The sequence below is a fragment of the Grammomys surdaster genome, unplaced genomic scaffold (genome assembly GCF_004785775.1).
Source record: "Grammomys surdaster isolate TR1022 unplaced genomic scaffold, NIH_TR_1.0 211, whole genome shotgun sequence".
Taxonomy (NCBI): domain Eukaryota; kingdom Metazoa; phylum Chordata; class Mammalia; order Rodentia; family Muridae; genus Grammomys; species Grammomys surdaster.
In genome coordinates, this window is record NW_021604656.1 from 3,593,153 (window position 1) to 3,616,771 (window position 23,619).

Consider the following 23,619-nt stretch of genomic DNA (forward strand, 5'->3'; position numbering starts at 1 on the left):
ACGGGGAAGTTTGCCAGCAATGTCCAAGTTTCTGTAGCCTTCAGATGAGGCCTGGCATAGATAGTCCTGTTTTGAGTGAGGATGTTCAAACCCACACTACCACCGTTCTTTGACTACTTCTCTTACACCAGTTCAGCCCCCTCGGAGGCCCTTGGCTCTGCCGATCTGTGTACCACTCCAGCTTTTGACAGACACAAAAGTCTCAAAGGCATTTGTGATCTGTGGTCCCTGTGTTGCTTGAGGAACCGACTCCTCCCATGGGTCACCTTGCCCCTCTGAACACCTCCTGAAGGAAGAAGGGAAGAAAGTAAAGATACATTTCTTGGGCCCTGACCTCCTTTAGATCTCTGAACGGAAGGTTCCTGACTAGAGCCGTTTGTTTGTATCTCCCGTCATGATCTTAACTGTGAGGCATATTGCCAGTGTGGAGCACTGCATTGTGAAGCCCACAGGATGCAAGAACAGGGCAGGATTTAAAGGTAATGTCCACTGCTAGTGTTATGCTGCCCACCCCCTAAAATACATTTAAGAGTTGAATCCCAACTCTTAATTCTTTAGGTAGGCTTTATTTGGCAAAAGGGACTTTACAGCCATGACTGTCAATAGTTAAAATATAGTCTTTAAGGTGGGCTTTAATGCAGTAAGACTGGTATCCATTTTTTTTAAATTTATTTATGAATGTCCTGCCCCTCTCTCCATGTGCACCTGCATGTCAGAAGAGGGCATCAGATCCCATTACAGATGATTGAGGTCCACCATGTGGTTGCTGGGCATTAAACTAAGGACCTTGGAAGAACAGCCAGTGCTCTTAACTGCTGAACCATCTCCCCAGCCCCTCGGATCCATATTTAAAAAAAAAAAAATTGGATATACAAGTCATACATGGAAAGAAGATGAAAGGAGACGACGACGTGAGGGTGTAGGCAAAACTAGAGAGCTGTGTCTGCATCCAGGAGATGTCTGAGCTACCAGAAGCTAGAAGGGGCACAGGTCCTGCCTTAGCGTCTCCAGAAGGCATGGCTTGGTTGGGCCCAGATTCGGAACTATAGCCTCCAGAACTGAGACAACAGATTTCTGATGCTCTAAGGCAGCCAGGGTTGTTTTTTGGTTTTGGGGGGGGGGGTTTTTTTTTTTTGTTGTTGTTGTTGTTGTTGTTTGTTTGTTTGTTTTTGTACTCTTTAGTAGCAATCTTAGGGAACTAATACTGTTGGCAGTTACCCAAATCTTTTCAAACACCATGTAGATCATAATGGCTTAAATGTCCTGTTTTATGGCCTCTGCTGAAGGGGAAGAAGGTGTGGTCATTGTTGCTTATCCTAAGTCCACAGGGAAAATAGCCGAAGAGGGAGGCACATCTGCGCTGCAGCAGGCTTGCATGTCTTAGAGGGTCCTGGTCACTCTCAAGGAAGAAGGTTTGGCGGATGCTGTATTAGCTGTCCTTACTCAGGCCTAGACACAACCTTAGAGCATGCTGGCCTCACTCCTTTCTACACAAAAGACAATTCTGTTTGGGGTTCCCTAGTTTTCTCAGCTATATAGGAGGACAGCAGAGTCCCTACCTTCAGACTTGCTAAAGAATCACAGAGAGCAAAGTTGCAGACCTGTCCTGTGAAGGTTTGCCTTTCTTGGAGGGCAGACAGCAGATACAAGTTGGGGTTCCTACTTCCAGCTGCGAGCTCCTGGGTTTCCAAGAGTACATCTTAACCTTTTAAGGACACGAAGCTAGGAAAGTTCTAAGCACAAACTGAGCCCTGACACCAGTTGCGGCTTCCAGAGAAATGAGGATACTAATAAGTAAGTGTAAAAAGAGTTAACACACCCTTTAAGCCAAGAAAAATACATCAGGAGGAACAGTCACAATCAAGTGGGCTGACAGGAGTCATGAGGGGCTGGAACAGGGGGCCAGGAAGGAGTGGGGGGGGTGAAAGGGGTAAGGGTCCCGCTTCCCAGCTCCCCGAGACTCAGAGGAACAGAACTGGCTGTGTGGCAGCTCCCAGAGGACGTTCTACCCCAGCTGAAGCAGCTGCTCCTCTGCCCCAGCAAGGCCCACGTGCTTCGTGGCCATTCTTCTGACAGGCACCTAGCGGGACAGTGGTGTCTGCTTCAGGGACAGGAGCACCGAGCGCAGGCGGGACACATCTTTGCACTGCTTGCTGCTCTTGGGGTTGAAGTCACACAGCTGGGCCACCTTCTCCCACTCTGTGCCTGGGGTCTCCTCCTTGGATTCTTTCACAAAAGCCTCTTCAGATGCCCTGAAGGTGGAGAGAGGACAGGTTTTCATGGTTGTCTTCTCCTGAGTCACTAGTGTCCTGCTCCCAGTCTGTGGCAGTCTACTCAGGGACATTAGCCAGAAGTCTCCCCATCCCTGTGCCCTAGGACTTCCTACCAGGAACAGTCTTGACATAAGAAACCCAGGCCTAAGTATGCAAGTCATCTAGACTCAGAGCTTTTGAACTTCCTGTTACCTCTTCCTGAGAGGCTTTCTCACTGGCTCATGGCTATTATTGCTTTTTGTTTGAGCCTGTGGTTCACTATGTAGCCCAAGTTATTCTTGAACTCTTGAGCTCAGGAGATCTTGCCTCAGCCTCCCCAATTCTGAGACCACACGTGTACCCCTGCACCTGGCTAGCTTGTTGCTTGTAAATTAGTTCCTAGAGTAGGCGTTCCCTCCTCAGAAAGGCCTTCCCAGTCTGGGCATCCTGTTCAGTCACTTTCTCCCTACCATTCTTGTTGTTTAAAGCATAGCCAGGGTTAACCTTGAACTCCTGATGCTGCTGAGATTACAGGTGTGTGCTAGCACACCTGGCTCACTCAGTAGATACAGAAAGGCCACCAGCTCTGTGGACCTTTCCTTCTTTGTTCATTACTACAGATTGAAGGAACCTAAGCCACAGACACAGTGTACCCATATTCCGTCTACCATTGAGCTGTGTCCCCACCTCTACCTCACATATTCTCAATACCTCCAAGACCCTGGCCAAGGGACAGTCACTAACCGCCTAATCAGCTGGGTAATGAATGTGGAATTTCCCACATCTCAAGCATATCTGACTACAGAAACCTGAGCCCAGAAGAGTTCTGTCTGGATGGAGCCATAGCTCAGGAAAGGTTCTATTGGAAGCTTTGCTTCAGTTGGAATTATATTAGGATAAAGTCTGGGGTCGTTCCTTCTTCAGGAGTCTGCTTTGAGGGTATTGGGTGGTACTGGGTATTTCTGTCTGTGTGTGCCAGGCAAGAACTCTACCACACTTCAGAATTCTTGGTTGTCAGTTTTGAAAGCCACTGACTTAGAGTGCTCAGCAATAAATGGGGCATCTATCACACACATCAGGGTTCAGTGACCGTAGTGGGAAAGGGGCGGAAAGATTTTCAAGAGCCAGAGGACAGGAGACGGAGAAAGCAGCATCTTCTGGACGTGACAGGACACTTGTGTCATGAACATACCGTAGCTGTGCTTACCTGCACAGGATCAAACCAGCCAACAGTCTGGAGTATGGAGGGAAAGTCGGTTTTCTTTAAGGGTGTGGCTCCTGATAGGTCCACACTGAGGAGTTTGTGAACAGCACAGATTGGACTCAGTTATTTGGGAGGGGGGAAAAGGGATCCAACATTGGGGAGCAGTTGGGAGGTGGGTCAGAGAACTCTCTGAGTGATCCTACTATGCTGTGTACTGGAACTGGCCTGGGCTCAACAGTGGGACAATGATCTTGCCTTTCTGCTGTGTGCTCAGCTAACCTGTGAGGTGCGAAGCATGGCTTCCACTCTTCTGAGCCGATCTCTGGCCTGAGCGTGCAGTGTGGTGACAGTGTGCTATGAGGGTTAGACAGTGAGTGTGGATGAAGGACTTTATCCCTGCAGCTGCCTGTCAGGGTCAGGAGGTTACCCCTCTGTCTTTACTGCTGATCTGTGCCCAACAGCACAGGCGTCACCATGGAGCTTGTTAGAAACAGCCTGACCCTCACATCAGTCCTACGGAACCAGAATCTGCTTTGCTCCCTTGGCAATGCACAGGCAGATGAAAGGCTGAGAAGTCTTGATTCCAGTTCTTTCTCCTTCTGAGCCGCCTTGGGTTCTCTGGACCATTTCCTTGGGTCCGATAGGAGCACCAAACCCAGTGATATTCTACAGCACCTACACCTGCCAGATGTCCCTCTCCCCTGTTAGCCTCTCCATGGCTGCCGACTGCCTTGAGGGTCAACTCTAAGCTCCTCAGCTTGGCACAGAGAGTCCAGCTCCCAGGTGGAGGCCTCCCAGCATTGGCTTCCATTCATCCCCACAAACCCGGCCAGTCAGTCTTCTCCAGACCTCTGCCCCAGCTGCCTCTCCCATCTCGAGTGATCTTGTCAGCCCTTGCTACCTGGCAAATTCATCTTTAACTCTGAAGGTGTAACTGAGGGTCATGAGTCTCTGAAGCACGCACTGGGTTCCCAGCGGAGAGTGTGGCTTACAGAGTTCATGATGTATTCCAACCCGTGAACAACTTGCAGGGGGAGGGCTACTTGTCTCTTCTCTGAGCAGTGACAGGCATAGGATCAGTACCAGCAGGTACAGGTCAGATGGGGGGAGGAGGGGGTGGGCAGAAGGAGAAGAAGGCTGCATCCTGCAGTTGCCCCGTTTGTGTGTGTGTGTGTGTGTGTGTGTGTGTGTGTGTGTGTGTGTGTTAGAGGGTGAGGGCAGAGGGTAGTAGAGGCTGCGGTGGCGTGGTTCAGCAAGACCCGTCCCAGCAGGATCAGTAAGGCAAGGTGTGACGTGAGGAAACTGTACTCAGAAATCACTGAATCTTCCCTGTAACTTCTCCCCACCCCCAGCACTACTGTCCATAACTGCCAGTCACCCGGGGCTGGCGTGAGAGGAAACCTGACTGACATTACAAATTTGGAGCAGGCATGGTTCCAGCCAGACTCCAAACCCAGACACATGGGAGAGGAGCCGCTGTGCAGTGGGCAGGGGCTCGCGCCCAAGTCAGTGCTCTTAGGGTGGGGCAAGCGTAGACTTAGAAAGACACTTTGTTTATGCATTCAGCTCGCTGTGTGTGGTGTTTGTCCAAAAAAAGTCCCCTTCATCTTACCTACCTCTCCCCAGGAGGCTTCTCAGGGGGAGTGCCCTGCCCTTTGCCCCCTCCCACGTGAGGCTGGCTAGTGCATTCCTTCCTTCACCCCGACTTGGGAATGCTAATGGGCAAAGTTCCCTGCAGTTTGCTAGCAGGACAGAGATGGAAGGCAAGGGCTAGTGCCTCCACAGTCCTAGAGCTCGCTCGCCTTCTGCTCTGGCCACCGCTCTGAACCCAACCACACTCATTTATACCACGCAGACGAGCCACTCTGAAAACCCGCCGGGCTGCCCTCCACAGCCGCCCCTGCGGAGCGCAAAGGAGGCACGTACACATAGCCAATGGTATCAGCATCTGGCTGCTGGTAGAACGCTTTGTCAGCGATCCTTGAGGAAAACCGTTAGGAGAAGGAGTTAGGCGGGGGAAGACAGACAGCAAGACAGGCAGGCACAGGGTTAAAGAGAAAGAGAAACAGTGTGTTAGTACCTCCAAGAGGAGACATGTTAGGAAGTACAATTTAAAACTAGCAATCACCCATAAGAGAGTGGGAAGGCCTGAACTGTTGATGGCTCCCTACTGCTCACTGAAGTCTTTTCCCAAAACCATTCCCTCTACACTTTGACTTCCTGTAAACCAACAACCACAACCTCTTTCCAACCATGATCCTCCTAGGTCTAGAATGTTCTCCCTTATATCAGCCCTTCTTTCCTGAGGAATCATGGTCATCCCTCAAAGACAAGTCTCTAGCTCAGTGGTTCTCAACCTTCCCAATGCTATTACCCCTTAATACAGCTCCTCATGTTGTCGTGACCCCAACCATAAAAGTATTTTCATTGCTACTTCATAACGGTAATTTTGCTACTGTTACGAATCGTAATGCAGGATTATCTGATATAACCCACAGGTTGAGAATCACTGCTCTAGACAATGGTTCTCCTCCAGCATGTTCACTGCTTTTTTGCTTCCGTGGTCTTTGTGAACAGGGCCCTACTGGATGCAAGTTTGGCTCTAGATGTGTGATTCTGAACTCTGAGAATATAGAAGAGTCCTCATCTGACATCCAAAGCCCAGCTTAGCATGCAACAGTTAGATTGTCTTTCCCTTGAGGGAAGATCTTGTATCTTGAAGGGCACAGCATCCTAAGCAGGAGGACGTCCGTTTCCACAAACATGTTCTCAAGTTTGCACCCTTGCCCTGCCCTGCTTGTGCTTCTCAGAACCAGCTGCTCCCACTGCAGTCCCTGTGGCTTCGATACGACTGGCCCCATGGCAGCCCAATGAGTGGGACTTTCACCCTGGCTGAGTCCTCCTCCTGTCTACTGGCAGGGTCACACAGCCCAAGGCAACTCTGGCAGGAGCCACTAGATACTTGCTATTTTTTCTTTCTTTCTTTCTTTCTTTTTTTTTTTTTTTTTTTTTTTTTTTTTTTCCGAGACAGGGTTTCTCTGTGTAGCCCTGGCTGTCCTGGAACTCACTCTGTAGACCAGGCTGGCCTCAAACTCAGAAATCCGCCTGCCTCTGCCTCCCAAGTGCTGGGATTAAAGGCGTGCGCCACCACTGCCCGGCTAATACTTGCTATTTTCACTGAGCTTGCCTGGATCGGAGGGCAGAGGCCTGATGCTGCTGTTCGCATACAGAGGCATATGACCAATGGTAGAGCCAGAACGGAAGGAAGCAGAGCCGAGTGGCAGGGAGAGTGAACACGACTGACGGCACTTATGCCCCAGTGCCACCATCCTGGCCTTTTCATCCACACAGGTCCCTAGTATCCCATCATCCCTTAGTCACACTGGGTTGAAGTACCGTCATGTGCCATCTCTTACAGAAATGACATCAAATACTCAGGCTGGCTCTTCACTCCCTGCCAGGCCTGTGGCCTCTCTGAGTTGCCCACAGATGGAAAGTCTAGTTTCACTCCAGACCTCGGTACCCATTCTGCTTCCTCTCAGTTGTGAGGAGGGGTAAGGGCTCAGGAGTGGGTTCCAGCAGCCCCCTTCCTCTGTCCTTACTGCATCGTCCATTCAAGGCAGCCCCAGCACCACCACCCCACCGTCATCCCCAGCACTACCACCCCACCCATCACCCCCATGGCTCCCTCCACCTTCTCAGAGATGCCCTCGTGTTCCTATGATTTCCTTCATGTTTTCATTACATCCCCAATGGCTCCCCTCAGCCTTTTTGGCTCTCCTCAGGTCCCTTGCTTCACTCACCTGTTGTTGATCTTGTTCTTCTCCACCTGTTCACTTTGGCGCTGGTTCCACTCCTCCAGGTCTTTTTTGGCCTTCTCCCGCCACTCCTGTTCGGTCACCTTTGAGGCAGCGTCTGTGAGCCCCACAGGAGAATGAATATAGCAACTTTTCTGTAGAGGACAGCCACCGCCACCCCTGGCCCTAGCCAGTACCCCCAGGACCCACCCTTAGCCATGTGGGCCTGCCTTGGCTGCCTAGACAAGACTCCAAGGCTGCCTCATTCTGTCCCACCAGGTAAGCACCAGAAGCTATCCTTGCTGGAGTCCCCGTCCCCCAAGTGTGCCCTCACCCAACTCCTGCAGCCTTTTCTTCTGCTCCTCTCTCCACTTCCGGATGCTCTCAGGCTCCTGAGTCAGCCTGTCGGCCTGGGCAATCGCAGCATAGCCGTCGGCAGGCCCGTTAGGCTCCTGCAACAAAAGCAGTGTTCCTGGCCCATCCTGCCTGCCCTGCTGCTGGGCTGGTCTTACTGGTAGCAAGATAGCCCTCAAACCAGGACACACAGGCAGCAGAAGGCAACCTCAGCCCACAGCAGCACCCAGGCCCTGGTGAGTACACTCTTTGTGTCCACCAATGCTGCTCCCGTGTGGCCTTAGGCCGCTCAACCTCTCAGGGCCTGACCATCACCTGGCCAACTCCTTCACACTCCCTTTCGTTAACCATAAGACAGGATAAATTATAACACTCCCATAGGATTGATACAATAACGAGATGAATCTTAAAACTAAACTTGGGGCTGAAGAGATGGCGTCATGATTAAGAGCACTTGCTGCTCTTGCAAGAGGAACCTAGTTCAGTTCCAAGCACCATCATGGCGGCTCATAACCATCTGCAACTCCAGTTCCAGGGAAGCATGTACCCACTTCTGGCCTTTGTAGGCATTTGCATGGGTGGTATACATACATCCGTGCATGAAAGACATTTATACTCGTAAAATAAAGCTTTAAAAAAACCCTAAATATCATCTTGTACACAATGCTTGTGTGCCTTGTGCTACCATGATTGAAATCCATCTGTTACAGTTCTGTCACATGATATAACGTACACAGTCTAACAGGACCTCATCACTAATGTGTTCATTTGTCCAGCCTGTGTCACCTTAGTGACAGCAGGGCTTTGTCAGGTGTTTTCTTGCCACAGTGCTTATAGGAGACAACAGACTTTTCCCGAGTGAACATGCAGTCCAGCAACAGGCAAAACTACCATGACTAAAACTCTGCCATGGTCAGGCGGTGGTACCACACAGTACTCAGAAGGCAGAGGCAGGTGGATCTCTGTGAGTTCAAGGCCATCCTGGTCTACAGATTGAGATTCAGGACAACCAGGGCTACACAGAGAAACCCTTTCTTGAAAAACCAAAAAAGGCAGAGGCAGGCGGATTTCTGAGTTCAAGGCCAGCCTGGTCTACAGAGTGAGTTCCAGGACAGTCAGGGATATACAGAGAAACAAACCCTGTCTCTAACCACCCCCCCCCCCACAAAAAGTAACTTAAGACACAGGCATAATACTCATACACATAAAGTGATAAAACTTTGCTGCGGTAAACTTGGACTCTAAAAGCTATCAAACCCGTTGCTGAAACTACAAGATGTGTGTATGTCTCCTCACTGAAAATGGAATTCATAGTAAGATGGTCTCTCAGACCTGATGCTTGGATCTGACACAACACAATTTATAAGGTATTTATTTCTTTGTGTAGAGACAGGGCCTCACATAGCCCATGATGGCCCAGAACTTGCTCCATAACTGAAGGTAACCTTGAACTTCTAATTAACCTGCCTTCTGTGCCCTTCCCCCAGCCTTGAGCAGGCCTGAGAGACCTTGTTTACCACAATAGACCAAATAATAGGATCTAGGTGGAGTTACCCACCTTGGCTGCATGTACAGCCTGCTACAGGAACTTAGAAGAGTAATTGCCTGCTGAGCTTGCCTTGAGACATCTCCTTGAGACTGGTGACCAAGAACGGATTATCTCACCCACCTCTCCTGCTGAAACTAGGAAGGGTTTGGGCAGGGCCTTCCCCTTTAAATTGGAAAGCCAAACATTAAAACATTGAGCCTTGATCAGAGAACTTTGTTTTGGCATCATCCCCTTTCGCCCTCCGACTTCCTTTCATTCCCAGCCCCCTTTCAGGTGAACCCAGTTGACTCGTGGCTACAGCCTTTACCTCCAGAGTGCAGCAACCAGGTGTGGGTCACTACACCAGGGTTATGCTCTGTTGTGTTCCATTGCACTGATGAAATCCACGTGCATGCTTAGCAACTCTTCCACCTGAGCGACATTCTCAACTCTGTAAGACAGACGAGTGCCTGCCGCAGGATGACTGACAGCTCAGTGGATGGGATTAGAATTATCATTCTTTTTCTTTAATTGTATTTCTCAATTTGTGTTTGCCAGAGAGGACCTGACTGGAAGTCAGAGGACAACCTGAGGGAATGGGTTCTCTCCCTCCACCCTGCGGGTTCTGGGGCTGACCTCAGTCTTCAGGCTTAGCAACTTTACTGCTTTTCCATCTCACCAGCCCACTGCCGTCAGTTCTCATTCCCTTTGTACAGAAGGAACACTGAGGCCAAGAAAGATGGACAGACGTAGTGGGCGGGGTTCAGCTCTGGTGACAGAGTTGATAGAGCCTGGGACAGAGATGTTGGGGTTGTGTACGTGGGTCAGTGTGGATGAGACCCCTCTGGTCTCAGAGACCCTATCTGTCTGAAGGAGGGAGTGTGGGCCTTGCCACCATGCCTGGCACTTTCACCATGCCCTCCACGTTCCTGTGGGCACCGACCTCATGGGGCTTCTACTGCAGTGTGCCCTGCTTCCTCCAGCCACGGAGGTCTTCATCATAGGCCTTGGAAGTTTCTACTACTGAGCCACACCACAACCTGAACACTTGACCATTTTATTAAAGTAACTTGAATGCTTGGGCTTTTATATCTTCAAGGGTGCTAGAACCGCCCCCATCTAGATCGCAGGAGACAACCAGATTTTATTGTCTCAAAGCAGTTGTCGCTGTCTGAAACGGCTTACCTGTTTACATGGTTACTTTTTGCACCCTTCCTGTCACCCCCACCCCAGCCACCTAAGAAAGTATGCTCTGTAAAACCAGAGACTGACACCACACAGCATCCAGAGCAGGAGGGCCAAGACGAGGGAGGGTTTATTGAGGCTAGACACAGGGTATCCCTACCTGTCATAAGACCCTGGGTTCACATTCAACCCAGAGAAGGAAGAGGAGTTAGAGGAAGAGACAACTTATTAAATCCGTATGTGTTGAGGTCATGGACAGGGATGGACAAGACAGCCGGTCTTCTGGTTGTTTGAGATGGAGAATCCCTCAGAGATGAGGACCATAGCTGATAGGTATATAGTAGAGGACAGGTAAGAGGCCAGACAAAAAATGGCATGACCTTTCTTACCTGGGAGCAGAGAACAGCAAAGGATGAGCGAAAGGCATACAGCAAGATCCAGCAAGCCAAACGACCAAACAGGGCAGTGCCTTTGGGAAACTCTAGGTACAGAGGTGCTAACAGGTGTAGGAAGAAGTGGAGTGAGGAGGTGCTGGAGAGGCATCCGTGGGCAGGCACTCTAAGCCCACGCCTCACAAGTTAGTGTTCCAGAGCACTTGCTAGAAAACGGATGTCTTTGATCTTTACAATTCCACTCGGAAGGTTTTATTGGCCCTGTTTTATATAGGTAAGGGGACTGTAGTTCCAAAGTGCCACAATCACCCCAGTGACAGAGCCAGGTTCAGACTGAATAGCTAAACAGCTAACAGGAACACTGCATGATTCCTACTCTGCCCTTGACTCCTGGATTGGTCCTCTTGCCCCCATCACCCCTGGGGGACTGAATCCAGGGCCTTAGGCACACTAGACAAACACTACCAACTCAGCTACAATCCCAGGCCCCAGCTGGCTGCTGATAAGTGACCTCAAGATTAAAGACTTTGTCCCTTCAGCGGTCCCTACCTCCCCCACTTCTCCCACCTCTTTCCTGCCTCCAGGTCACTCCTAAATTCACTTAGTGTACTCGTCAGTAATGTACAAGGCTGTCAATGGTTACAGAGTGCTTTTCCCAACAACCCCGTGGGAACAACAGCCTTGAATCCCCATTTTACAAATGAGAAACCAGGCTCAGAAAGGTTAAGTTACTAATTCAAGGTCATCCAGCAGGGAAAAGCCAGAAAATGAAGCCTCGGCTTCCTCTTCTGCCTGAGGTCTGGATATGAAGTCTGGGCAGCCCTTGGTACAGTTCCACTACATACACAGGGCACAAGAGGCTCAGGGTTCCACAGCGCATCCCACCCCTGGAAGTAGGTGTGGCCTGTAGGGTATGAAGCCTGCCTAAGCTGGGACCACCTCCTATACCATATGAGAGGCAACTGATACGCTATGGTTGGGAGTTAAAGTTGGGAGTTATGTTAGGCAATGCTATCCAGCCCTGTGTCTGTGACCTCTTGGGGCTTTCCTGACATATCCCTCTACGCAACAGACTCCATAGGGCCTCGGGATGAACCGTGAACCAACTGCCTTACACATGCTGTTCCCCAGCCAGGGCCAGCCATGCTTCCCAGGCAGCCTTGAAACCCACTTCCTATGTCACTCCCCTGTTGGGTTTCCAGGCTTCCAGCTCCTATGTAACTAAAACAGCTATTAAATCTCCTTGAGCAAAATGGGGATAATAAAAGAAACTGCAGAATGGGTGTTGGGAGGATTAATCCCTGTAAAGCCCTCAGTTGTTTTTGGAAACAAAAACACAGAAAGTACTCAAGCTGTTAGAGTTTTGTTTTTGGTTTTGGTTTTTTGTTTTTTTAAGGGCCTCAAGATGAAAATGTGCCCCATGCTAGCCTTGAACTTATGATCCTTCTGTCTCAGCATTACCTTCAAATCCAAGCTCATGGGCTATACTGATTTCTTTCCAGGTATCCTGGGCCTTCCCAGAACCCATTAGAAGTAAACTCTGGGACAAACACTCCACTGGCTTTGCCTTCACATCCACCACCGCACAGGCCTGGCCCCCAAAGAATGCGAGTTGAGAAATGAATGAACAATTGGCTAGGGGAGGGCCCAGGAAGGGCGCTGGACATTGTTATCAGAGAGGCCTGGCTTACAGTGCCTGTTCTGCCATGCACCAGGTGATGACTGTTGAGAAAAATCCCTTCCCTGCGCAACCCTGATTTCAAACCTGTGAAATGACAGCATCCTGCTCAAGGCATCTAATAAGGCCCACATAATGAATGCAACAGCCCACTCATGCTAAAAAGCATGACGATTGCGGCTCACTGTCACCAGGTGCTTAGGACCCTCACTACCAGACAGCTGAGCACAGCAGACTTGCTGGCAGGCAGATCCTGAGAAATACCTCACTACCTTTTCTCCAGGTTGCTACAGATTTATTTTTCTGCCCATGCCAGTAAGCATCAGGGGCCACACTGAGGCTCATCCATGTCTCTCTGAGCCTCCTAGGTACGAGATGGGGTGACTTCCAGAAGGTTTAGCAGCCCAGGGCTAGAGTGGCCATACTAGTGGCTAAGGAAGTACTCGGAACTCCTCCGAAGTACCGTTGAGGAAAGAGCTGGGTATGGCCAGAAGCAAAAAACAAGAGGCCACAGGAAGGCCAGCTGACCTCCACCCGGCCTCTTGGCCCCCTCTTTGGAGGGACTTCTCTGTTGGGCCCCACTTCGAAAGCTTCTGGGCTTTCATGCTGGCTGAGTGAATGCTAAAACTTCATGGCCGGTATATCCGCCTTAGGATTGAGCAGCTCAGGCTAAGCTGGGCTGAGCTGTTGATTCCTCTAAGTAGCTCACAGGAGGGAAGAGATGCAAAGGGAGTGGAGCGGGGGAGGGTGGAAAGGAGATGAGTTCTTCAGGGGTCCTCCAGCCCTGTCCCTGTCCCCCAAGCAACCAACGGAGCTGGAATGAGTGCTATTTGGCTCATCCTCAGGCTGTGCTGGAGATGAGGTTTGTAGTTGGTCACTCACCTAGTTTACTAGAAAAGACTGAGACACAAGGCTCTACCCAGGGTGGTGGATGTGCTGGCCAAGGCTTTTATCCCTGAAAGTGCATGCCACACACCACTCACTGCCCTTATGCTACAGATAGTTTTCTGAGTCCAGCACCAAAGCAAAGCACAGAGTATATGCAGGGCAGGCACGAAGGAGCTTTGCTGCTAAGCCAAATAAACTTTCTCTTCTGTGACCTCCCCTTGCCCAGAATTCTAGGGCAGCAAGCAAGGGTGTGGCGTGATTCGCAGATCAACATGCCTGGGGCATTGTGATAGCGGAGAATAAGAATTACTCCTGAGACTGCACTCCTCACATCCCCTAATGGACAGTGATGCTGAAGGTGGCAGCAAATGGCCAGGAGAGCCAAGCCCAAGAGAGCCAGGCCCAGGAGAGCCAGGGCCAGGAGAGCCAGAGCCAGGAGAGCCAGGCCCAGGAGAGCCAGGGCCAGGAGAGCCAGGGCCAGGAGAGCCAGGGCCAGGAGAGCCAGGCCCAGGAGAGGTAAATCGTTCAAGTTAGGAAAACTCCATCTGTGAAGTTCTTCAATATCTGTTGAAATCTCAAGCTTTTCTTCAACTGAAAGTGAGAGTGTGTTGCTCAGAATGTTCTAGATACTCTTGCAGGTCCAAATGCTGCTCCAGCATATTCCCTGCAGAACAAAGACCTTCTGAGCCGTTAAGGTCTTTGTGGGTGCTCCTGGAGCCCAGAAACGCCTGTCCAAAGTCCTAAGAGTACAAGAACAACCCTGACTCCTTAGCTTGGCTACAGTCAACTGGACACGAAGCTGCCAGGGTCCTAGGGAGAGACTGTTCTAACACATTGTCTGTTGAGTCATTTTCCAGAAATGGGGCTAGGCCAGTTTTCCTGAGTTAGGACGAGCCCATCCCACTTACATAAGAATGTATTGTTTATTCTCCCAGGATCCAAGAGGCCAACTCCTCCCAGGGTGGGGCTCAGGAGATCCGGAAGCTGCAGGCCCCATCAGCGGCTTACCTGCCCAAGTTGAGAATTAATGCTCACATAGTAGGGGCTCAGCCCCACCTAGAGGTCTGGGGTGCTCCACACTATGTTGGGTTTGGGGATGCCTTTGGCGTGCGCGCTCTCTCAGTCTGTGTGTTTTGTTTTGTTCTGTTTCTGTGGTCCTGGGGGTTGAACTCAGAGCTTCTACTGAGCCCCATCCCCAGACAGTCTTTAACTAGCATACTCTCTACCCTCCTATCCACACTGTACCAGGCCCTGTGGTGGGAAGAGAAAGCCAGGGCCTCTTACTCTCAGGGCCAACCACTGTTAACAATTGGAATGCCTTTTCCAGATATTTTGGGGAAAAAATTATTTGGAAAATACTTTAAAAATAAAGAAAATAAAAAATTTTATTTTAAAAAATAAAAATAATGGCACACCATTCATTTTGCAAGTTGCTTTAATAAGAGCATGCATGCCTATAGGGACAGGAAGCTCTGATAGCCCTTTGGAACAGTCAACCTAGCCCTCCACCCCTCCCCCATTCCAGACATGTAGGTTATTTCCAGTTTGTCTGCTGTTACAAACCATCTTGCAGAGAATCTGGAGAGAACCCCTTTCCAATCATTTGCTTAGGGGAAATTCCACACGTAACTTGACCAAAGAGCCTACCCAGTTAAAGTACCCATGGGTGTGGGAGATGGCCAGTCAGGCTAGCCTCCAACCAGAGGCATCTGCCCAGGCACGGCTCTGGTTCCTCCATCCCACGCCATCCCTTCCTGAAGCTAGAGACTCCTAAGGACAACCTGAGCGACTCCTCAGTCAGTCCCAGTCTCCCACACAACAAGAAAACAGTGTAGCAGACGTGATGAGCCTCAAACGACCTCCAATGGAGAAACAAGTTACTGAGCCTGAGACAGTCTGTCCCACCTCTGCTTACCTGAAACACATCTCCATTGACTGTAGTCCCCATGTCCTCTGAACCAGCTGGAAAGAGCAAGGAGACAGTATCATTCACAGTCCAGATTACAAACACACAATGGTCCTACTTTTGCCTCTCGAGCCAACCTGTGCATACGCCCATGGATATACTGATACCCCCTCACACCCCCAAACATAATGGCTATATAAACAATGAGGCTCAGGCCCTGACTGTTCCCACGTGTACTCACTGTCGTACCTAATATTTGCCACAGCCCTATGATGAAACTGTTAGTGACCCATTTTACAGATTCTCAAGTGGAGGCTCAGAAGACTACTGTGATTGCTCCAAATCACCTGGCAGTGCACCGTTCCTTACCTACCTGAAGTTAAGTGTAGAGCTGGGACCAGGGGTACTGTGAGCTTAGGGAGAGGCCACCGGGATGAGGAAGAGAGGGGTCTGTGTCTCTGCATGTCCTGCTGGAACCTTGAGCAACCGCTCTGCCTGGGTGAGCAGGACTCACAGCTCCCCCTGGGCAACACTTGGCCTATTTTTCCTCTCTGAGCCCCTCCCAGGGTTTCATGTTGACTGCGAGTCCTCTCAAGCCCTTTATCCAATATCCAGTTAGTCACAAACTACCTGTAGCTTCCACTGCAACAGCGACCCTCATGGTTGCCTTCCCCTCACTCCGATACCCAGCCCAGCCTGTGCCCTCGCTGTATCAAACCTCCACTCCTGCTTTGGTTGTCTGTCCTGCTAGTGGCAAACAAGAGCACAACGGCTCGGAGCCACACCCATGCATGGAACCTCTCTAAAAGTTCAGTCACTAGATGCTGAATAAACAATTATTGTTAATGGTGTGGAAGTTACCTCCTACAGGGAGCCTTAGCCTGCTTCCTCTACTTCCCTAGGTACTAAAAGGTCTCTGGGGTACACCAGAACACTACACAGGGTGTCCTACTCTCTTGTTCAGTGACTTGGCATGTGCAGGGCTATGTACTCCTTACCAGACTCCGGATTCCTGCATAGAATGGATGAACAGAGACAGTTGGCCAAATGAGAGTTGAATTGTTCTTTGGGGCTCATTGTAACTGGCAAGGCCTCTCTGAAACTGTCATACCTCCTAGCTGTAAGCCACAGCAGGCCTTATGTGGTCACCAGAGACAGACAATTAGCCCTGTACTCGATAAGCAGGCCTCTGAGGAGCAACAGTGCTTCTGGCCTAAGCCTGACAGGATTGAAGGGGGCTTCCCAGCCTCATGTCAATCATCTGTCACCGATATAAAATATAACTTATTTACCGTCAAGCAGTGACTAATCCTCATCTACTGTGACAGCTCTCACCTCACCCCCTCTGAGAGGATTTCTACAGTAGGGGTGGCCTGCTCTCTAAAAGAGGGCGATCCCAAAAGGGTACGAGCATCTTCCTCAGAGGGGCTTCTTCTGGGGCATCTGCTCTGCCTAGCCTTACCTCGCCAGGGTCCATTCCTGATGCTATCTATGTACCTATGGGGACAGCCTTTTGGAGACTACCTCTCTTTAACCGGATCTGCCTCCAGCAGACCCCTCTTTGACAAGGCCACATGGATTTCTGTTGCCCTCCCAGGCCCTCAGAAAAATGAAGCATTGCTAGCCTCTTTGGACTGCATACACGCCCACTCTCGGAATTACCAGCGTGTATCCCGCAGGCCTCTTGCACATTTATGATCCCGAGTCTACAACAGAGCCCGCAGAACAAATACAGCAAGGCAAATAACAAGTCCCAAGGATAAGCTCTTTGGTGTGTGGCCTCCTCAGGAATAAGGGCAAAGGATCCAGAACATTCCTGTGAGCTTACTGAGGCCAGCAGGGGCAACAGGATTACACGGAGCCAGCCCATAAGTCACAATCAGGCCAAGAGCCCAGAGAACGGGTGTGAAAGTGTAGAGCATAGCATTTGGGCACTGCCCAAGGCTGATGAATGGAAACAAAGTGTCCATGGCTCAAGCGGCTGCAGATCTGCCCAGAGAGAAGGCTCAGTGGGGTTCCAGTTCAGGCCTACGCCAGACACAGCTTTCCCCAGGCCCCCGTGAAAGCCAGCCGCAGTGAACTACACATACACACACACACACACACACACACACACACACACACACACACACACACGAGAGCTGCTATCAGAAGCCCTCATTGTCTAAGGGAGGTGACTCAGAGGTGTGCATTGGTGACTGCTGTTAGAACCAGCTTCTTTCCAGCTCCCAGAAGGCCCAGACCGGTTACCTCAGACCGCCAAGGCTCCTACCATTCCCTGAGACCCAGAGGAGGATAGGTGCCTCCCACTGTCTAGGCTTAGGAGAATCAGGTTCGTTCTATTTATGCCTGAAGAGCCGCTGAGCTCCTCTCCTGAAGCACCTCCTTGTTCCCCAGAACTGCCACTCAGAAGGGCAGCTGGGCACCTGCAGCCTCAAATGTAGGAGTCGGGGAGACTCTCAGAGGGCCATGTCCCTGGCAGCTCCCCTAAGGATTATCACCACTGTCTCCCTCCCGGTTATCTCATATCTAGGGCCAGTCAGTGCCCTATCCACCCAGACTGTAAGTCCCTAGGATCCTACAACCTGCGAAATCCCATGGCTATCCTCAACCCGAACTGCATCTGTTTTTCTCCTGAGTTGCTAACTCGGGACCTCCTAATGAGGGAAAAGACTGTTTTCAAGGGGTAACCGTGGACTAGTGAGTTCCATGCAGAACCTAGGCAGCTGCCCTGGGACAATGGAGGGCCCCGTGCTGAAGGACTGAGAGCTGCTCTTTCAGACCTACATGACTGGTTTGGTTAGGCCCCTGCTTCTCCTTCCTGTATCCAGTCATCCCCTAAGGAGACTTATATAGCTGCCCTTCCGAAGAACATAACTAGGAGGCCTGAAATCAAGCCCCAAACCTATCACTCATGGATGTGTGGTCCTAGGCAAGACATTCAAACTCCAGTTTTTAAAATTATTATTATTATTTACATTGTATTTACCTGTGTGTGGTGCACACATGTATGTGAGGTCAGAGGACAATTTGGGAGAGTGAGCTCTCTCTACCACAAAGGTGCCAGGAACCGAGCTCAGGTGTCATCAGGCTGGGCTAATTTCACCTTTACTGGACAAGCCGCCTTGATAACCCTCAAACTCCAGTTTTGTGTATGTTACAAAAGGTTTAGTACACTCTTATGTCAGAGTTCATTCAACCACTCGGCCATAGATAGAGTGTCTCCCTTCTGTGTTCCCAGAGGGGATGGAAACACAGCAAATGTTGAATGAAAGAATATATACATACAATATTTATTTCCAACAGGACCATTAAACCTCTAACATGACACCAAAAGAGAAAAATAAAGAGAGAAAGAGAGAGAGAGAGAGAGAGAGAGAGAGAGAGAGAAGAAACAAGATCTATTAGGAGTGTAACGAGGAAGGTCTATGATTGTACTAAATATTTAAATATGTTTATAAGAAACTGTTCCTTGGGTTAGAAGTATCAATGATAAACACAACATTGCAGGAAACAGGCCCTGAACCCTTATGTCTGAAGGCACGCGCAGAGTTCCCGGGCCACCTTTGTAAGTCCACTAAACAAACAGTTACAAACAGGAAGGGCACGTTCATGGCCATTTGTCCCCCTGTCCAGACTTAACAGTCAGGCCCATGAAAGACTGTGTGGTCTAGACAGGAAGAACTCAGCATCCGACAGAAGAGGTTTAATTCTTGATTGCTACTTCCTAGTTGTTTTAATAGTGTACCCTCTGAGGCCAGTTCTGAAATGGGTTCAGTAACGTGTATGGAAATTATTATATGTAATTAACATTGTCTCCTGCACTGCTGCAGGACGGCAGGTGGTCCCCCAAGGAAGAGCCGCGAGTTCTCCGAGCGCCCCCTGCTTCCCTGCAGAATGAACGCTAAGCCCTGGGTCAAAAGGACTGGGTCGTCCCACACCTGTACCACTTAGCTAGGACACTGGGCCAGTCTCAGAACTGAGCAGGGGGAGGGTTCCAGAGCCAGACGGTGGAGGAGCTGGCCTGGGGATGAAATGTCATGACTAAATTCCTGTCTCCAGAGTCAGCAGATCCAGTCTCAGCGCAGACTCCAACTCATTCCTCGGCTCCTCCCTCTTTTCCCAGGCCGCACGGATACACACAGCCCCCCGGGGTATCCCTGGTCACCCTGGATAGCCGGGCTCAGACTTCTGCAGGGACCCAGGCCGGGTCTGACCGAGACTGGGCCTCCCGCCGCCGGTGCTGGCCTCAGCCCCCCGTTCCAGGCCGCTGCGCTGACTCACCCCCGCTCGCGAGTCCCGGCTGCGCAGAGGCCACCTGGCTGGCGGCAGGTGCCCCGAAACCCGGGTCATTCTCGATGCCAGCAATCTCGCTCTCCTGCTGGGCCAGGAAGGCGGCCGCCGGGTCCTCCTCGGCGGCCTCGGGGGCCCCGCTCTCCGACGACGAGAAGAAGCCGAAGTCCTCAGCCATCTTCCCCGCGTGGCTGCTGTCACCTCCCGCCCGCGCCCGCGGCCCGCACTTCCCGTCACCCGCCCGGCTTGCCTGTCACTGCGGCTGCAGCGGCGGCGGGAGGAGTCGCGGCGGGAATGTGGTGACGTCAGCGGCCGAGGGCGGGGCCCGCGGGGCTGGGTGGTCGCCCCGCCTTCGGTTCGAGCCCCCGCAGCCCACCTCCAGCTCCAGAGCCTGCAAGCCGCGCCGAGCTGGCGCCGGGTTCATTCACCGAAAAGTTTCATCCAGAGCCGATTTTATGAGCTGCGTGATACGAGAGTCCTCTTCCTGCGTGGGAGGAGGGAGCTGAGGCTGGGAAAGGCTCGAGTGCCCGATGCACGCAGCAGAGCCTTGTCATCTCTTGGCCCAGGACTGCGTGAGGCATCCCGCCGCCCTATCTGTGTGATGATCCCCTGAAATCAGGGACGGTTCCTCTTTCTCTGTGTCTGGTCACACTGACGTTCGTTAAGGCAACTGGCTGAGTTCTTAGAGCAGAACGTCAATTTGTCCCATTATTGGTTAGGTTCACGTTGATTACTCAGTACAGGTGGAGCCTGTTTTCTCCACAGTAAAGTTGCCATTTTCTTTGATAATTAATATAGGTATTGAGACAACAGATTGTGTGCCATGTGCCTCAAACTCTCATTGCAATTATTTTTGGTTTTGTTTTTTTAACTGTAGCCCATCCGACTTCGAATTCTTGTGTAGCAGAGGCTGGCTTCAAACTAGTGACCTTTTTCAAAAATAGAGTATCTTTTTTTTTTTTTTTGGTTGTGTTTTTGATTTTCAAGACAGCGTTTCTCCATGTACCCCTGGCTGTTCCTGGAATTCATTCTGTAGATAAGGCCAGCCTCAGATTCACAGGAATCCGTGTCCCTCTGCCTCTGGGGTGCTGGGATTAAAAGCATGCACTGCCACTGCCCCGTGAATACCTCTTTTATTCTTTGACAACTTTATACATACAAAATAATGCATTTTGATCATATGCACCCCCTCGCATATCTCACACCTCCCAGGTACGCCCCAACAATTCCCCTCCCCCTTTATATCCTCTCCTTTTTTGTGTTAAGAACCCACTAATTTGTGCCGGTCCTCACAGCTGCAGTAAGTTTGTGGTTGATGTCAGCCCGGAGCAGCATTTCTCGCATCCTCATCCCTCATCCTCTGGGTCTTCTGCTCTTCCCTCCTCCTCTTCCCTCCTCCTCTTCCTTCCTCCGCTTCCCTCCTCCTCTTCCACAATGTTCCCTGGCCCTTAGCTGGTGATGCTGACACAGGCATCCCATTTGGGGCAGGTCACTTAACAGCCACTTAAAATTCTCAGCACGTTGAGTAGTTATGAGTCTGCACCAGCAGCTAACCACTGCAGAGAGAAGATTCTCTGGGCAAAGTTGAGAGCAACACTAACTCATGGGTATAAACATAAGTATTTAGAAGGCAACAGTAGTAAATTCCCTCTCCAGTCAGTGACCTCCTGGTGTCTAGTTTACACTACCAGGTATGAAATGTAACTGGTCTTTGCTACTTTGTGGGTTCTTCTTTTTCTTACTCTTTATTCACCACCCCCTATTACTAGATAGGAGGGGGGAAGGGTCTGAATCTAATTTTGTTGTCCTTGTTTCTTCTTTGAGCACAAACTGCAGCCATTCTCCCTGAACACTGGCCCCACCTAGTTATATAACCTCTCTACATTTGTATAACCTCAGAAAAGGTCCCAGAATTCCAAACATCACACAGTTGTAAAAACTGTCTGCAGCTGGCAAAACCATGCCTCTGCTGGAGCACCAGACAAATCAGCTACTATGACTGTGGACTGGGATTAAAATGAAAACATAGTCTTAAAATAGTTCTGTGGTTTTTTTTTTTTGTTTGTTTGTTTGGTTGGGTTTTTTTTTGGTTTTTCGAGACAGGGTTTCTCTGTGTAGCCCTGGCTGTCCTGGAACTCACTCTGTAGACCAGGTTTTTTTGTTTTTGTTTTTGTTTTTTTAAAAAAAGCCAAGCCGGGCAGTGGTGGCACACACCTTTAATCCCAGCACTTGGGAGGCAGAGGCAGGCAGATTTCTGAGTTCGAGGCCAGCCTGGTCTACCGAGTGAGTTCCAGGACAGCCAGGGCTACACAGAGAAACCCTGTCCCGAAAAACCAAAAAAGAAAGAAAGAAAGGAAGGAAGGAAGGAAGGAAGGAAGGAAGGAAGAAAGAAAGAAAGAGAGAGAGAAAGAGAGAAAGAGAGAAAGAGGGAAAGAAAGAAAGAGAAATCTGCACTGAAGAGCAGGCCTCAAATCCAATCCAAAAACAATTGGTTACCCCATAATGTTCATGCCACTACTACACCATTGAGAACTTTAGGTTTTTGAGTCAGGGTTTCATTGTGCAGCTCTGGTTAGCCTTGAGCCTGCTATGTAGACCAGGCTGTCCTCAAACTCACAGAGATCCATCTGATTCTGCTTCATGCATGCTTTTTTTAAAAAAAAATATTTTTTAAGTTATATACATGTATATATGTATGTGTGTCTGTGTATGGGTAAGTGCATATATGTGCAGGTACCTGTAGAGACCAGAGCTGTAAGATACTATGTATCTAGATACATAGTAGCTAGAGTTACAGGAGGATATAAGCTGTCCCATGTGGGTGCTAAGAACTGAGTTCTGGTCTCCTGCAAGAGCAGCACATTCTCTTAAGGACTATCTATCTTTCCAGCCCCAGTGGGATGCCTGGCAGGTTGATATTATAGCATAAAAGATGCCTATAAGGCTACTGTTGATGTCTTTTCCACCCCAGCAGCCTGAGCAGCACCTTATAGTACTGCAAAAGTTCCGTGCCATGAGCATAACTACTAGCTCAATGAAGAAAGGAGGCATACCATCACCGAAAAGGCTTCTTGTACCCTTTCTCAGCCAGCTTCTATTTCAGCCCACTCCCAGGACACCAGCACTCTGCTTTCTGTTACGAGGGAGTGCTTCCCTCATCAGCTCATCCCTGTCATTTTTACTTTTTAAAAGATGTATTTATTTTATTTATATGAGTTCACTGTAGCTGTCTTCAAACACACCAGAAGACGGCATCAGATCCCATTGCAGATGGTTGTGAGCCACCATGTGGTTGCTGGGAATTGAACTCAGGACCTTTGGAAGAGCAGTCAGTGCTCTTAAATGCTAAGCTATCTCTCTAGCCAGCCATTTTTATTTTTAAAAGAGCCGTGTATTTGGGCTGGAGAGATGGCTTAGAGATTAGGAGCACTGGGTGCTTTCTCAGATGACCCAGGATCAGTTCCCAGCATCCGCATCAGGTGGCTTGCAGCTCTAATTTCAGGAGATCCAGTGTCTTCTCCTGGTCTCCATGGCATTGCATGTACATGATACACATACAGACATTCACACACACACATAAATAATTTAAAGATTTGTTTTATGTGCATTAGTGTTTTGCCTCATGTATGTCTGTGTGAGGGTGCCAGATGCCCTGGAACTGGCGTTACAGACAGTTGTGAAGTCCATGTGGATGCTGGGAATTGAACCCAGGTCTGGAAGAGCAAGCAGCCAGTGCTCTTAACTGCTGAGCCATCTCTCCAGCCCCCTAAATAAAAAAATAAAAAAATAAACTTTTTGAAAGTATCATTTGTGTAGCCGGGCGGTGGTGGTGCACGCCTTTAATCCCAGCACTCGGGAGGCAGAGGCAGGCGGATTTCTGAGTTCGAGGCCAGCCTGGTCTACAGAGTGAGTTCCAGGACAGCCCGGGCTATACAGAGAAACCCTGTCTCGAAAAACCAAAAAAAAAAAAAAAAAAGAAAGTATCATTTGTGTGTGTGTTCACAGACCAGAAGAGGCCAGTGTCCTGTCACTCAACTCATCATCTAACCTTTAAAGCAAGGTCGCTCACTGAGTCTGAGCTTTGCCTCAACAGAAGTTATTTCTGGTTGTCACTGTACAAGTCTTCTTCTTCTTCTTCTTCT

The 23,619-nt window shown here is 50.0% G+C and overlaps 1 protein-coding gene across 1 annotated transcript; it reads right to left on the reverse strand.

Moving 5' to 3' along the window:
- Window positions 1–1,761: 1,761 nt before the first annotated feature.
- Cltb (clathrin light chain B) lies at window positions 1,762–19,700 on the reverse strand. The gene is made up of 5 exons (XM_028772071.1): window positions 19,469–19,700; window positions 15,194–15,240; window positions 7,588–7,705; window positions 7,260–7,371; window positions 1,762–2,252 (listed from the first exon to the last, which is right to left on the reverse strand). Exons 1-5 carry the CDS (start codon window positions 19,653–19,655, stop codon window positions 2,081–2,083), a joined length of 636 nt encoding a protein of 211 aa, XP_028627904.1. The 5' UTR covers window positions 19,656–19,700; the 3' UTR covers window positions 1,762–2,080.
- Between the last annotated feature and the right edge of the window lie 3,919 nt (window positions 19,701–23,619).